Below are 15,702 nucleotides of genomic sequence, written 5' to 3' on the forward strand. Positions count from 1 at the left end.
CGGGGATTGTTATTAGAGGACAACATAATTAATGGAGGGATTGTTATTAAATGACAGTCTAATTTAATGCGGAGATAAATAAAAATTATTAGCGGAATAAATGGGGGGATAAAGGTTGTTAAGGAAGTTAATATTGAGAATAGAGAGTGCGGGAAAAAAGGAGGAACATGGGTGAACGGATTAGTATAATTATTCTTTTTTTTTTTTATCTTTTCTTCTAATGTCATGTAAGAAAAGTATTGATGCATGCATGTAAATTTTAGTTTATAGCCCGATTATACAAAAATTATATAACATGTACTTTTCCTCTTTGAGATTTTGGAATCTGGATTTTTAACTTATTTTTTTTAAAACTGTTTCTCATGGCTTTTCTGGTACGGAAAAATAGCAAATTCGTCTAAAATATTTCAGCAACAAGTTTGTTTTTATATTGCATGAAACATGAATGCAATTAAATATTTTAACAAGAAGTTTGTTTTATATTGCACGAAACATGAATGCAATTAAATATCTTAACAAGAAGTTTGCTTTTATATTGCATCATACATGCATGCAATAGAATTGAATATGTTCTCAACATGATTGATATTTATTTTTTTATGCATCTTGTTCAAATTGTTTAGCAAACCCAATACAATTACTAATTCTTAAAACTTTGCTGTTATGGAGCTTCTAGAAGCTTCTAGCACCTCGCATATATGCTTCATCATTTTTGTTTAACAAGTCTTGGAATATAGAGACATGGTGTGACTTACCAGTTAACAAACACCACAATTACATGAACTGTAAATTGATTATTTTCACTGTAGTCCTCCATTTAATTTTTATCTCTCTTTGACCAAAATTTTGCCAAAAGAACCGAGGGGCAATTCGGTCAAAGATGTTGTTGCTACCGCTTTCAGTAGTAGGTATAGAATCAATTTGACATTTACTTAAAAACCCTCTTTATTGTCACGAGTAATTAACTGTCTCGTATCAATAGACAGCATATGATCATGATTAGTTAACCTAAGACACTGCCATCAAATAAATGCATGCATCAATATTTCTGTATACATATGGCTATGTAACCAATTAGCAGAAACGCTCTGACAAGCTTATAAAAACATATTAGTTCAACAAACCAATAATTTTATTAACTCATGACATATACACTAGACTAACTCAATCGCCAATTCTCCATACAAAAAAAAAATATATATATTTTAAAAGAAATGAATTAATGACACGTTTGCTCATTTGTGGGGGTTGGTGGTGGCCATGTTAGTAGAAATAGAAGGCATCATAACGCAATTACCGGAGTAACCGGTAATCACCGGTAATAATTTAAAAAGAGAAGCACCGCTCAATACCCAATTTAGTCTCTAATTACCTGTTGACCTACAGTTAATATATACTTATACTTCCCTGATTCAGTCCCTACAGCCGTGGGTTCATTTATAGCTCCTCTCTCTCTCTCTCTCGCTACGTGTCGAATCTGACACCGTTGATCCTAGATCCAACGCACCAGATTTCAGGAGAGAGTGTGAGCTAATATACGCGCTCTACTTTACCAGCACCTTTTAAATTTGGCCTCACAATAATTGCTCACCCAACATTATAAATATTGCATCCCGTTAAATTACTAGCCGTATTACTACATTATTAGTTACATTACATCTCTGGTTTAATTAACAAAGGAAAGAAGCCCAGGTTTATTTCTCTCCTGGGCTCCTTTCTCTCTCTCTCTCTCTTCTCTTCTCTATCTCTCCTCTTCAGATTTTCTACAACGAATCCCAACCACCCTGTTGGGTGCCACCTCCGTTGAATTCTTGCCATTGGATCGAGTTGTTTGAAGAAGGTGAGAAAACCAAGCAATTGGAAAACAGAATTTTAATCCTTTAAAAAAAGGAGAAGTGCACAAACTCCAAACTTGACAGAGAAGCCAAGTAATAAAAGAAAAAAGAGGTGGCTACTTCAAAAAATGCGAACTCCTTCAAGAGGAAGCAGCAGTAGAAGAATCAGTGGCCACCGCCGCATCGCCGATTTCTTAGCCGAAGAAATGGAATCCGACAACGAATCCTTCACGACAGCGTATGATGGCTCTGACGGGATACTACCGATGTTTTTAAACGACCAGAGCGAATTGGTGGAGGTGATGCTGGAATTAGATGAAGAATCAATGGTGGTACGAAGCGTGACACCGACCTCTGCCGCATTGTATGGTGGAATGGGAATGGGTGGGGCCACTCCGGAAGCGCAACCCGGGCGCAGTCTGAGCAGGAGCTCCTCGACTTCATCTAGAATAAGGAAGAAATTCGCGTGGTTGCGGTCACCGTCTCCTTGCCGTTCAAGCTCGGTAGACAAGGAAACGGCAGCGCCAGCAACAACAGCAGCATTGACGGCGAGAGAGAAGAGGAGAGTTCAGGCGAAGTTAAACAGGAGTCGATCGGGAGCACAGAGAGCACTCAAGGGATTGCGGTTTATTAGCAGGACGACCGATTCGGTCGAGGCGGCTGAGATGTGGCGGCGGGTGGAGGAGCGGTTTTACAAGCTAGCAAAAGACGGAATGCTTTCAAGAGATGATTTTGGAGAATGTATAGGTGTTTATAATTTTTTTCTTTACTTTTTGCTTCCATCTATACTCTGTCTCATCCTTTTGCTCTGTTTTTGAATTGGGTGTTGATATATATATATATATATTTTTTTTTTTTTCAATTTTGTTGTTAATTTTTAGGAATGATTGATTCAAAGGATTTCGCCGTCGGGATTTTCGACGCTCTGGCGCGACGGCGGCGTCAAAATATAGAGAGGATAACAAAGGAGGAGTTGTATGATTTCTGGCTTCAGATCTCAGATCAGAGCTTTGATGCCAGGCTTCAGATCTTCTTTGACATGTATGAGTTAATTGCATGATGAATTACATTGAATTGAATTGAATTATCTTAAACTGAGGTTGACATTGGATTAGTTTGGTGGTTAATTTCTGGTGTGATTTTAAATTTTAAATGCAGGGTAGATACCAATGTGGATGGGAGGATTACAAGGGAGGAAGTACAAGAGGTTAGTATTAAATATTGATCATTATGGAAATTTTAATAACAAATGGAAATATTTGACTAGGACACTTGACTTATCCTTAATTTATGAAAGAGCCCTGCATTTGGTTGCATGATGTCCTTCTTGTTTCTTTAAATAAGGACCCCTTAACACTAATTCATATGTTTTTTCTATATATATATATTATTATTTTAAAGGTTAATTATTTGGTTCATCAATTTTGAGGAACCTTTTGTGATTTGCAATTTTTTAAAAGGTGAGGGCATTTTTGAGTATTATATGCCACTGAGTAATTAGTGTCTTCTTTTAAATTTTTTTATTACAACTATAATAATGTTTTTCAAAATTTGAAAGGAAATTTCCCTTCTGTTCTAAAGTAGGGTCATAGTCATAGACATGGGAGTTGCTTTTTTTTTTTTTTTTTAAATATATATATATCAATTAATGATTTACATAATCAAGCGATTGATCGATCAACTGCCTTGTGGTATGGGTACAGTTGTCGGTCTGAATTGAGATATAACATTTTTTTTTTTTTTTTTGCTATTGGATTGTACAATTTATTAAATCCTAGTAGCTACTTGCCGTTGAAAGAAATGATAGTAATTTGGGAGAAATAACAAGAGTAAATTTTGGTTTGAAAATGACAGTTGATTGTACTTAGCGCGTCGGCAAATAAGTTAGCCAAACTGAAGGAGCAAGCAGAGGAATATGCTTCCCTTATAATGGAAGAACTTGATCCAGAGAATCTAGGCTACATTGAGGTACCTATATATCTATAAATTAATATCAAATTATACCAATTCAATTACATGTGTTGAATAATTATCAATATTAATTTCTCATTTTTCATTTTTCATTTTTCATTTTTCATTTTGTTGTTGAATTAACACAGCTATGGCAGTTAGAGGCACTATTGCTCCAAAGAGACACATATATGAACTACAGTCGGCCGTTGAGCACCGCGAGCGGCGCCAATTGGAGCCGAAATTTGGGCAACACCGGCAACATAGATGGCACCGGCACATGCGCCAATGATAACGATTTCAATTCCCAAACCATACCAAGATTCAAATTCCGATGCCGCATTCCAATTCGACGTGCATTTTCCAAAGTTCGGTACGCGACACAGGAGAACTGGCGCCGTACTTGGGTCATTTTTCTCTGGGTGGCGATGATGGCGGCATTGTTCGTTTGGAAGTTCATGCAGTATCGACGCACGGTGGCGTTTCGGGTGATGGGATATTGCTTGCCAACGGCGAAGGGTGCGGCCGAGACGCTGAAGCTGAACATGGCGTTGGTGCTCCTGCCTGTGTGCCGCAATACACTCACCTGGCTCCGGTCCACCTGGGCCCGGTATTTTGTGCCCTTCGACGATAGTATCACCTTTCACAAGGTACGCGCGAAATTTCCTTTTTGTAACGAACTCATATATCCCTCCAATATTTTTTAACCGGAGACGTCCAGTTATTCATTATGGGTTAGATTTCATGACTTGAGACGGTTCGAATTTTATGTAATGGAGAGGAGGGACATGAACAGAAGACTGAGTTCTGGAACCCATAGTCGTTCAGCTGTCACTTTAGAATGCATGTGGCCCGCGCCTTTTACTTAATTGTCCACGTGGCTAACATATCTGCAACGACTTTTGAGTAAAATATTGTGTACCGATTGACTATTAATTGGATTAGAACACTTATTCCGGGTTGGATTGCAGAACTCGACACAGAAAATCATAATTTGCCAGATAATTTTTCTTTGGATTTTCTACAACTAACAACCTATATCCTATCTCGTCGCCGCAAATCCTCTCGGTGACTCGGTCCCATATGGCGGTCCAATCAGGGAGCGTTTGGTGCTCCCAATCCCATTAGAATCTTTAGTCTTCGGACCGTGTACTTCAGCTGAAATTTTCAGTGCACGTCTGCAACAATATTTGTAGCGGGTCAACGAAGACAAAGAACTTAACAATACAGACACTACAGTGTTTCAGATACAGTGAAACTGAGGTAAAAACGACAAGGATCCGAAAATTCGCGGCCCACCTGTTCATTTGCCATCCCCCCAGTTTTGCCCAAATACTATGACACGTGGTCCAATGATTGGTGGGACCCACAAAGCGAAGAGAAGTGCCTGCAAGGCTGTCGCATTCGATAGTTCGAATTCGAATCCGAATCCGATTCTTCTTCTTCGCCAGCTTTCATTTGCTTCTTGTCCGTATCCCGGATCATTTATTGATTTTTATTACCGTACGCAGTCACTCGCTACACGTTTGACTTTATAGTTTCCGTAATAGAAAGGGAATTCTAGTTATTGCGGTCGATTCTATGGCAATAGGCGAAGAGCGACAGCGGAGTTACCGTCATGATCTCGCCTTCAGATCCGGTGGGTGGTGCGTCACAGCGTCGCTACGAGATTGACCGTGACTCTATTTAATTACCTCCTCTTTTTTTTCATTTTCACCCCTTTCAGTTTCTCATATTACATTCTCATCCTTGGACAGTTGGATGAGATCATGAGAATGTAATATGAAGCTGCAAGATATACAAAGTAATATACATTTAGTGTTCAACAAATACAATAATAAAATGTAGGGGTGATTATGCAAAAGTGTCATGTAAAGATTGGTGATGATATGGGTCCCCAAAATGTCTCCTCCTGAATACTGACAAGAAAAAGAAAACCTCCTATCACCTTCACATTGACTCTTTTTCTTTATCTTTTCTTCCTTCTTTTTATTTTCAGATGATTGCAACGGCCATTGTGGTTGGCATCACACTCCATGCCGGTAACCATCTTGCCTGTGATTTTCCACGCGTAATCAATTCTACTCCTGATCAGTATAGGTGGGTCGAGCGAGATTTTGGTCCCGTTAAACCCACCTACACAAGTCTACTAGTTGGCATTGAAGGTAATATTTGTAATTAATTACACTTTTTACAGTTAATGGTATAAAATTTAATATTATGAGAAGATATATATAATTACTAGAAATTTATCCAGTTCAATATTGTACATAGTTTAGATAGACTGTGTAAAAAACAGACCGTTATTTGTTGCTTAATAATTTAATTTTGTGACTCAATTTATTATTATTTTTTTTGACAGGTATAACGGGAGTTATTATGGTGGTTTTGATGACTATATCGTTCACTTTGGCAACACACCCGTTTAGAAAAAATGGTATGAAGCTTCCATTTCCATTGAACCGGCTTAGCGGCTTCAACGCCTTTTGGTACTCTCACCACCTCCTAGGGGTTGTTTATGCCTTGCTTCTCGTTCATGGATACTTCATGTTTCTAGTTCACAAGTGGTACCAACGAACGGTACGCAATTTTGATCCCTCCTTAATATTTTGTTACTTGTATACATTTGCCAAATGGTCCCTGTGAGTAATTAATTGTGAAATGCTTACCAATAATTGGGATCATTTTTCTTTTCTTGTGTTTACATCAGTCTACTGCATAAGATAGGGATCATATACTTTTTAAATGATAGATGACGAAAATGTCATCAAGGCTAGTATAGTGACTGTATATATATATGCCCTTGCTTTTCTTTTAGTACCTTGATTAATTAAAATATGATCAGAATTTTTATGATCAAAATCAACTTTTGAAAACATCCACAAGTTAATTGTTTGTAAGATATATTCTTAGTTCATAAATATATTTAAAAAAGATTTTTATAAATATATATATATATATATATATATATATATATAAATAAACATGATTCATGAGAAGTACTTAGGGTTTGGTTTGTGGGGTAATAGTGTAATAGTGTAATAGTGAGGGGTCAACGAAGTATGTTATGCAATTGGTGACAGCTATGCAAATGGAAAGAGAGAGAAATAAAAAAGATATGGTACCAATAGTACTTTTAACTAAATATGAGATAAAGATGGAGGTACTAACTAGTTCTTACATAAACATTGGTGAATAACTGAATATAGTAATGTGAAGATTAATGCGTGAAAGGAGCGTCTCAATCAACTCCCAATAAAAACTAAACAAACAAGGAAAAAGGCACTAGCTCCTTTCCCTTATTTTACAAAATGGTCCCTCTATAATAGTGCATTTGCATAGGGCTTCGGAAAATATATTTATTTTTCCTTGAAATATAGATATATATATGTAAGGGATAAATGTTTCTTTCTTAGAAAAAAAAAATGAACTACAAATATAGACGTGAAATAAAATAACAAAATTTCGTAACTTTTTATTGATCGTAAGAATTATTTATTAAAATCTTACAATGTAACCTTGTCATCTAAAAGGTGATCGGTGAGATTAAAGGAATAATAAACATAATTGTAAAATGCCATAATTCAAATTTTTCTATCCATCCATTATGGCAAGTACTTTCAATAATGGAAAATATATATGTTGAATTATTATGAGAATATAAGACATAATACATCACAAATTATAGATTCTTTGTTTTTTTTGTTTTTTTGTTTTTTGTATGTGTTATATTGGGTTGATATGGAGACAACCATAATTGAAGGAAGTTCTTTGTTTTTTTCGTACGTGTTATATTGATATTATATGTTTATATGGCGACAAGCATAATTGAAGGATGTCCTTTGTATTTTTGCGTATGTGTTATATTGAGTTTATATGTTTATATGGCGACAACCATAATTGAAGGATGTCTTTATTCTTTGTGTACAAATCAGGTATAGTGATTGGTACTTGAACAAAGGAGAAAGTTTGTAGAAGGTTATAAAGAGTACCTATATCTTTAGACACATATGACTCTAATAGGCCTTAATGGTTGATTCTAAATTTTGATAGGAGAACAATTATTTGCTAATTGTATATATATAAGCATATATCTTATCTCTATGAAACTCATCTTTCAAAGAATTATGTTTTCAAATTATGCCTGATTTTTTTTTTTTTTTTGAGAATAGTCCTTAGGCCCCACACACACACTTTTTTTTTTGCCTTTCGCAGGGATCAAACCCACTTTTCTCGTAGGAGAGTGGGGTGTCTTACCAGCTGCCCTAGGCAGCGGTGACAAATTATGCCTGAATTATGTATAGTACCTTGATGAGTATCTAATTAGATAAATATTTCCTGAAAAATTCTATTTTGATACCAATTTGACAAGAAAAGAATTCCACATTTCCTTGTCAAATTTGTTGGAGAATATACCTGAATTATGTTTTCAAATTATGCCTGAATTATGTATAGTACCTTGATGAGTATCTAATTAGATAAATATTTCCTGAAAAATTCTATTTTGATACCAATTTGACAAGAAAAGAATTCCACATTTCCTTGTCAAATTTGTTGGAGAATATACCTGAATTATGTTTTCAAATGATGCCTGAATTATGTATAGTACCTTGATGAGTATCTAATTAGATAAATATTTCCTGAAAAATTCTATTTTGATACCAATTTGACAAGAAAAGAATTTCACATTTCCTTGTCAAATTTGTTGGAGAATATACCTGAATTATGTTTTCAAATTATGCCTGAATTATGTATAGTACCTTGATGAGTATCTAATTAGATAAATATTTCCTGAAAAATTCTATTTTGATACCAATTTGACAAGAAAAGAATTCCACATTTCCTTGTCAAATTTGTTGGAGAATATACATGAATTATGTTTTCAAATTATGCCTGAATTATGTATAGTACCTTGATGAGTATCTAATTAGATAAATATTTTCTGGAAAATTCTATTTTGATACCAATTTGACAAGAAAAGAATTCCACATTTCCTTGTCAAATTTGTTGGAGAATATACCTTAATTATGTTTTCAAATTATGCCTAAATTATGTATAGTACCTTGATGAGTATCTAATTAGATAAATATTTCCTGAAAAAATCTATTTTGATACCAATTTGACAAGAAAACAATTCCACATTTCCTTGTCAAATTTGTTGAACAATAGACAGATGTATCAACCACGTTTTCACAAATAAAGAAAAGCCACAAACTTTGTACTAAGAAGTCAACATTCATTTGAAGTCACATTTACAAGGATCAAAAGTTGATAAGATATTTCTATTGACTAAAGCAAACGTGTAGACTACGAGGGAATTAAATGGTGGAATTCTCCATAATTAATTTGTATTTACTTTTGACCTAAATTTTGTCACTTTTCAAGCACCGACACTGACATGCACCATTACATTTATTCTATGCATGACTTCTATTTTGTTTCCAAGAACTTTATTTGATTAATTTTGTTTCTTGGCATATAATTTTCTAATCTAGACTTGATTACAAGGTAACTCATAACTTCTTGTTCATTGAATTTTCTTAGAAGCAACCTAAGAATATGTGGACCAAATTGTAAATGCTTTAAATCTTGGTCTTTTTTGCAAGAAACATTTAGGGAACAAAAATATACTTCAATTATTGACAGTTGATCTACCATAGAAAAACAAATTCTAACAAATTTGAGTGTGCCAGTTAATTTGAAGATAATGTTCTGGTCCCAAAATTATTATATTTTTATGGTCTTGAAGAATCCAATGAAAGAGACAGTGCTTTCAATAAATAATTTACTCTAGACCTTTGATTTTGGAGACTAACATTCAAAATTTTATTCCTTTTTTTTTCTTCTTATATTGTGCGCTGTCAAGACAGCATTTAATTCCAAGAATAAGCTTTGACCCCATCACATGGCTGAATAGTTTATTCCTTCTTGGAACCTTTAATTGCTTCTTAGTTTGGTGCATGTGGTTAAGACTTTTGCTTCGTTTCAAACTTATAATAATAAAATCAAGTACTACTTAATAAGGGTCTCACCAATTTGCAAATTTTTTGTTAATCAACTTTTCATTTGTGCCTAAAAACCAGCAATTTGCACAAGTTTGCTTTCAAGATCTCAAATTGTAGTCCAAATTTTTTTTTATATTTTATTCTTCATCTGGAACAGTGTTACAAGTTTAATTATATGATTACAAGTGTGATCCATTAAAAATTCTATCTTGATATTTTTTTTTTCCAAAAAATATAGAGAAGAGAAATTCAAATATCTGTAGGTATCACTATATATATATCAACAGAAAAATTTGAGCAATCTGTAGTTTGTATCATGTAATTCAAAATGTTTAGTTAGCTTATATAATCACATTTGGTGATTTGGTTACCAAACCTAGATAATCTTTAGTTATTAATATTTTTAGGAATAAGCCCCACACCTAGAAAGAGGTTTGGTTGTCTCTTCTCACATGTTTTGTTGGGTTGAGTTATTTTGGCCTACTGTTCAAACTTAAATTCACGTTTTGTAATATATCTAAAGAAATCTAGAGGTTGTTTTGTCATTTGTCCACACTGTATTCCTTGGTTCTTTTGAAAATTTTAATTTAATATTAGTGCAGTAATACATATTATGCATAATTACAGCTTATACAGAAAAAAAAAATTATCTTCATCTAGGTTTAATATTACAAGTACTAGGCAAATGGGTACTTTAATTTGTGCATAAATTTTACATGGGTCAAGGTCATAGAAGAACTAGATAGTGACTAAAATTTAGCCCTCTAGTCTGGCAAGTGGGCCCCTGTCTAACAAATCCTAGCACAGATCATTGTGTGGACAGATAACAGTGAGCCCCATTGATTCTCCATTAAGTGAAGACAATTTCTTATTGTGGGACCAGGTTTCTCTGTGACCTTTATACCCTTTCCAGTTCATAACTTAATGGTTAGGATTAGAAACAGTAACTACTCTAATTAATATCAGATATTATAACTTTTAGCAGTTATCATAATTTTGGAATTGGCTAAGATGCAACTGGTATGGTGAAATCAGGGGTCTATTAGTGCGCTGAAAAAGTGATATAGAAATTAGACACAACTTGACTCATTGAGTAATTAGGTGTGATATATGATAAGTAGAAAGTAGAACTGTATCCAATCAAACATATAATGCATTGTACATTTTTGAGTTGAATTTTAGTGGCATGGGTCAGATTAAAGTGGTTGGGTCCATTTGAGTGGGTTTAATTAGGTTCCATTAAGTCTCTTTCATGTCCAAATCCAGTACTTGTCAGGAATTGTGCTAAACAGAGATATTTATTCTTGCAATTTTGTGTGAAAATTTTAGTATATAACACAAGAAAAAAAGCGACTAGGTGCCGTTTTCCGATAATAGCAAAGTACAGGGTGCAATTTGCAAAAAAAACTAAACAGAGTAGATAGGGATCAAGTGCAATTGGGGTTTGAGAGGGAGGGGGGGGGGGGGGGGGTATCATGATATTTGTTGCTTGTGAATGAAGTTAAATCAGTCAAAGCAACAAAAAAAAAAAAAATTCAAAGATTCAAACAATGCAAGTTCACCATCCTCCTCACTTCTCTGATAAGTTTACTTTTCTAAATGATGTACCCTTGTCTTGTCTGTTCTGAGGCAAAATTATGCAATTGAAGAACTTTTGGTTGGGTTATATTTGGCTATAATGCTTAAGTGAAAATGACACAACCAATGTGGACCACTTTAAGAAAAAATCAAATCAAATCAAATTTAAAAAATATATAATTAGTTATGAAAATTTAGAAGAATTCTAGTGCTTAAGATCTTTTGAAGTTCATGTAATAGTTATGGTTTGGCAGATTAACATGGATTTGGCTTTTAATTAAACCCCAGGAAATGGCATCGATCTAAGCTAGAGGCTAGAACAAGAGTTGTCTTATTTGTAAAACACACAAATCACTCTTTAATTTTTCGGAAACCCTTAATTTATTGTTTTTTTTTATTAATCTTGCATTTTTTTGTAACAGACATGGATGTACATCTCAATCCCATTGCTAATATATGTTGGTGAACGCACATTACGAGCCCTTCGCTCCAAGGCATACGCAGTTAAGATTTTAAAGGTAATACAATTTTAAAATAATTTTCCTGGTGGATTATTATTTCAAATAAATGATGTGTTTCTACTAATCTGCCAATAATTTGATCATGATATATTCTTTTAGTAATCAATATAAACTAATTGTCCATTTCTTACACTTGGATGATATAGGTGTCTTTGCTTCCTGGTAGCGTGCTAACTATAACAATGTCGAAACCATATGGATTTCGGTACCGGAGTGGACAGTACATATTTCTTCAGTGCCCCACCATCTCTCCATTTGAATGGTTTGATTCTCATCTCTCTCCTCTTACATCATGTAATATATGAATATTAGGGCTAATGCAAATTATGTTGTTTGGCAAATAATACCCAAATATTGGTTTAGTTACAACAATTGCTCAACTTATGTTATGAGTTCAAGTGAAAATTAAAAACATACCACGATAGTAATCCATGCCTCTGAAAATCGGAACCAGAATCAGTAACGGCGGCCGATCGGATTCAAAACTCGGGATTTTCTTTTTGGCAGAAGCTTGTATTGTACTAAAAAAAATAGGAGAAGATTAGCTTAAAATTAATCTTTTAAAATTTTATGTTAAGACAAAAGATTACACTCAAATAATCCACTAATATAATATAATACGTGGGTGTGAACTATGAAAATTATATGACATTACTTGGGAACTAATTATGTCTGTTGTTCTTATAGGCACCCTTTCTCCATTACCTCAGCACCGGGAGATGATTATATAAGTGTTCACATAAGAACCAATGGAGACTGGACACACGAGCTCAAACGCATTTTTATAGAGAACTACTTCTCTCCATGTTCGATTGGACGTGCCTCATTCAATGAATTTGGGGCAGTAGAACAAAGAAGGTTAGAAATCCCTTGTAAATCCTGTTTAATCAGGTTTCTATTTTCATAATTCAATAATCATACATTTGTTGTTGATACTTTTGACCAAGAAAATTCTGTCTATTTACCAGAACATTTTGTTTCTAGGTATACTCATCCAAAATAAGTTAATTTTATATTAATTCATTAAGAGTTAAGGAATAGTAGTCAATAATCTCTCTTTTACTAAACAAACGTACCTTTCTTTGGTATAGTGTTTTTTCTGGTATCGTACTTATTTCATCACGATTCTTGTTAATATTGAAATAAAAAAATAATTAACTTTAACCAATTATCCCTCTCTTCATCTTAAATCATTTATTAATTTTTATTTATGCAAGCAGCTTGCCAAGATTGCTAGTAGATGGTCCATACGGTGCGTCAGCACAAGATTTTAGGAACTATGATGTGCTACTACTTGTTGGTCTTGGCATTGGTGCAACGCCTTTCATTAGCATCCTCAGAGACCTTCTAAACAATATCAAAATAGCCGATGAGTTGATGGTAAAATTTTTAACTCTCAACCTTTCAAGCTCTTTATTATTTTGATTTCAGCCAGGGCGTGTTAGTCAGTAGTTGTGTAGTTGTAATATACATGCCAATATTTTTGTCAGCATACGTAATTGCCGATAATCATTGCTGGTAATAGTATGTACCAGTACTTGCCTATTAGTTACTCTTGTCTGAAATCAACCATTGCAATTTTGGCAGGTACAACCATTTTGAAAGGCATTAAATTGTACTAGTCCTAATATAGAAGGTACTGGATCAGTGTATCATTGAACCTCAAGAAACCAATTAGCGTCAACTAAATTAATTTGGTTCTGCAATTTAGGTAGATGTAACCAATTTTGCCTTGGTTAATCTCACTTGAGCCAATGCAGCATCAATTTACTACCCTAACTAGCATGTGTGCATTAAGCCTAATTTTATCCCAATTCAACCTCATTTAACATGAATTGCACAATGAATAGACAAAAATAGTTACACAAGATAATAACTCAAATTGTAAAAATTTGTTGAAATACACCACAAATAAGATGGAACTTCTAAAACTTGGACATAATTTTTGATTTTTTTTTTTTACACAAAAGGATTTGGCAATGGAAACAAGTAGGTCAGAAGACAGTGTGAACAGTAGTCTGTCAACATCAAGTAGCAAGAAGCGCATATATAGAACAAGTTGTGCACATTTCTACTGGGTCACCCGTGAACCCGGCTCATTTGAGTGGTTCAAAGGAGTTATGAATGAGGTTGCCGAAATGGACAAAAAGGTAATATTTCCTTTATCATGCTTGTGTAACTGTTTTGGGGCAAATGTTGTCCAATTGAGCACAAATTAACCCATCAATTTATTTCAATTAGCCTTATTGTCTTCTTAACCTAATTTGACAGAATTACCCCTCATTCCTTACACCAATTTTGGAAATATTCTGGGATGTCTAAAATTTCAACGCTGATATATGAAAGTGTAAATGGTTTTGTACAGGGAGTAATTGAGTTGCATAATTACTTGACAAGCGTGTATGAGGAGCGGGATGCGAGAACAACGCTCTTGACAATGGTTCAAGCTCTCAACCATGCCAAAAATGGTGTCGACATTGTCTCTGGCACTAGAGTATGTATCTAGTTTTCTCGAGTTGCCTCCAAAATTAGGATAGTGAATTATGCAAGAAAACTTGCTTGCCTAACTTTCAAAATTTATATAAATTTCATAATTGGCCAATATTATTGCACCATTTTCCAATATTGTAGGGTGTTCTTTTCAGGATCCAACCATATATGCCTGTAATAGTAATTTAATAGGATTGCACATACAGCAAATATTGGGTATAATTTAAAAACTAATATGTTGATTTTGCACAAATAATTGAAGAAATATTGTTACCTATACAGGTAAGGACGCACTTTGCGAGACCGAACTGGAAAGAAGTCTTTACCAGACTAGCATCAAAGCATCCCAATGCCACCGTAGGTTGTATATTTTTCCCCAAATTTATTAATTTTCTTATTTATTTGTTTTAATCTTTAGCCAAAGTTAGGTAAAATGTTGCTGATCTTTATAGTAAAAACATATATATAACTTAAATCTTTCAAATTCAGTTTTTCATGCCATAAATTCATTCTATATATTCTGCATTTTATTACTATTATGGTATTTGCATTACTGCATTAAAAATACTGTATTTATATATATAGAAAGAATTATGAACTGATTCAAGTAAATTTTGTGGATGCAGGGGTATTTTATTGCGGAGTACCGACACTAGCTAAAGAATTAAGAAAATTGTCAAATGAAATGAGCCACAAGACAACAACACGATTCCATTTCCACAAAGAATATTTCTAATCAAGCAGTAAAAGCCATAAAAATAGGTGAAGAAAAGCAGTTATAGTTTTGTGTACTTTTGAAAAGAAATAGAGGGTAAAAGCTCTTTAATATTTGTCATTTTTAAATGTAAATAGTATAAAGGAAAAGCTGGTAGCAAGCAGTTCATTTTGACAGGGAGGGTATAGGCAATATATTTGTGAGGTATAAAAGGTTATGAAATCTTCATAGTTAGTGATGTAAACAATACTATAGTTTATATGACATAATAATTAAAAGAGGAAAAAGCCACAATGGCTTTGAAAATCAAGTATAGGCACTCTTTAATTTCTATCAATATTATGTCATTATTTTTGTTTATTCCTTTTCTCTCAATTTGTACCAAAATTTAAAAATAATTTTTGAAGAATGAGACTGGTAAATCAATTCACATAGTGATTAATTTTCTACAGAACAAGAGGTAAAAACTAATCAAAGATTATATTTCATGGTCAAGATTAATGTTAACTTGAGAAATATTAATCAGCAAGAACTTTGGAAGAAAAAATAAGTAGTTATTAAGGATTTAGTTTATTAATGGTCAAGAACTTTTGTCTTGAAATAATCAG

General features: G+C 33.8%; 1 protein-coding gene across 3 annotated transcripts; it reads left to right on the forward strand.

Moving 5' to 3' along the window:
• Positions 1-1,686: 1,686 nt before the first annotated feature.
• Positions 1,687-15,404, forward strand: LOC144552596 (respiratory burst oxidase homolog protein E-like). 3 transcript variants are annotated; one of them, XM_078300581.1, is made up of 15 exons: positions 1,687-2,582; positions 2,717-2,876; positions 2,994-3,042; positions 3,690-3,803; positions 3,935-4,435; positions 5,785-5,950; positions 6,148-6,365; positions 11,791-11,886; positions 12,036-12,151; positions 12,577-12,747; positions 13,110-13,269; positions 13,860-14,039; positions 14,255-14,383; positions 14,662-14,740; positions 15,006-15,404. In XM_078300581.1, the coding sequence occupies exons 1-15, from the start codon at positions 1,964-1,966 to the stop codon at positions 15,113-15,115; spliced, it is 2,868 nt and encodes a 955-aa protein (XP_078156707.1). In that variant the 5' UTR covers positions 1,687-1,963; the 3' UTR covers positions 15,116-15,404. The 3 variants fall into 3 exon arrangements, with proteins under 3 accessions (XP_078156707.1, XP_078156708.1, XP_078156709.1); XM_078300583.1 differs by having other exon boundaries at positions 2,438-2,576; XM_078300582.1 differs by lacking the exons at positions 14,255-14,383; positions 14,662-14,740; positions 15,006-15,404 and adding an exon at positions 14,131-14,162 and having other exon boundaries at positions 1,756-2,582; positions 13,860-14,064.
• The last annotated feature ends 298 nt before the right edge of the window (positions 15,405-15,702 follow it).

This window comes from Carex rostrata, chromosome 4 (assembly GCF_964058835.1).
Source record: "Carex rostrata chromosome 4, lpCarRost1.2, whole genome shotgun sequence".
NCBI classification, from domain to species: Eukaryota; Viridiplantae; Streptophyta; class Magnoliopsida; order Poales; family Cyperaceae; genus Carex; species Carex rostrata.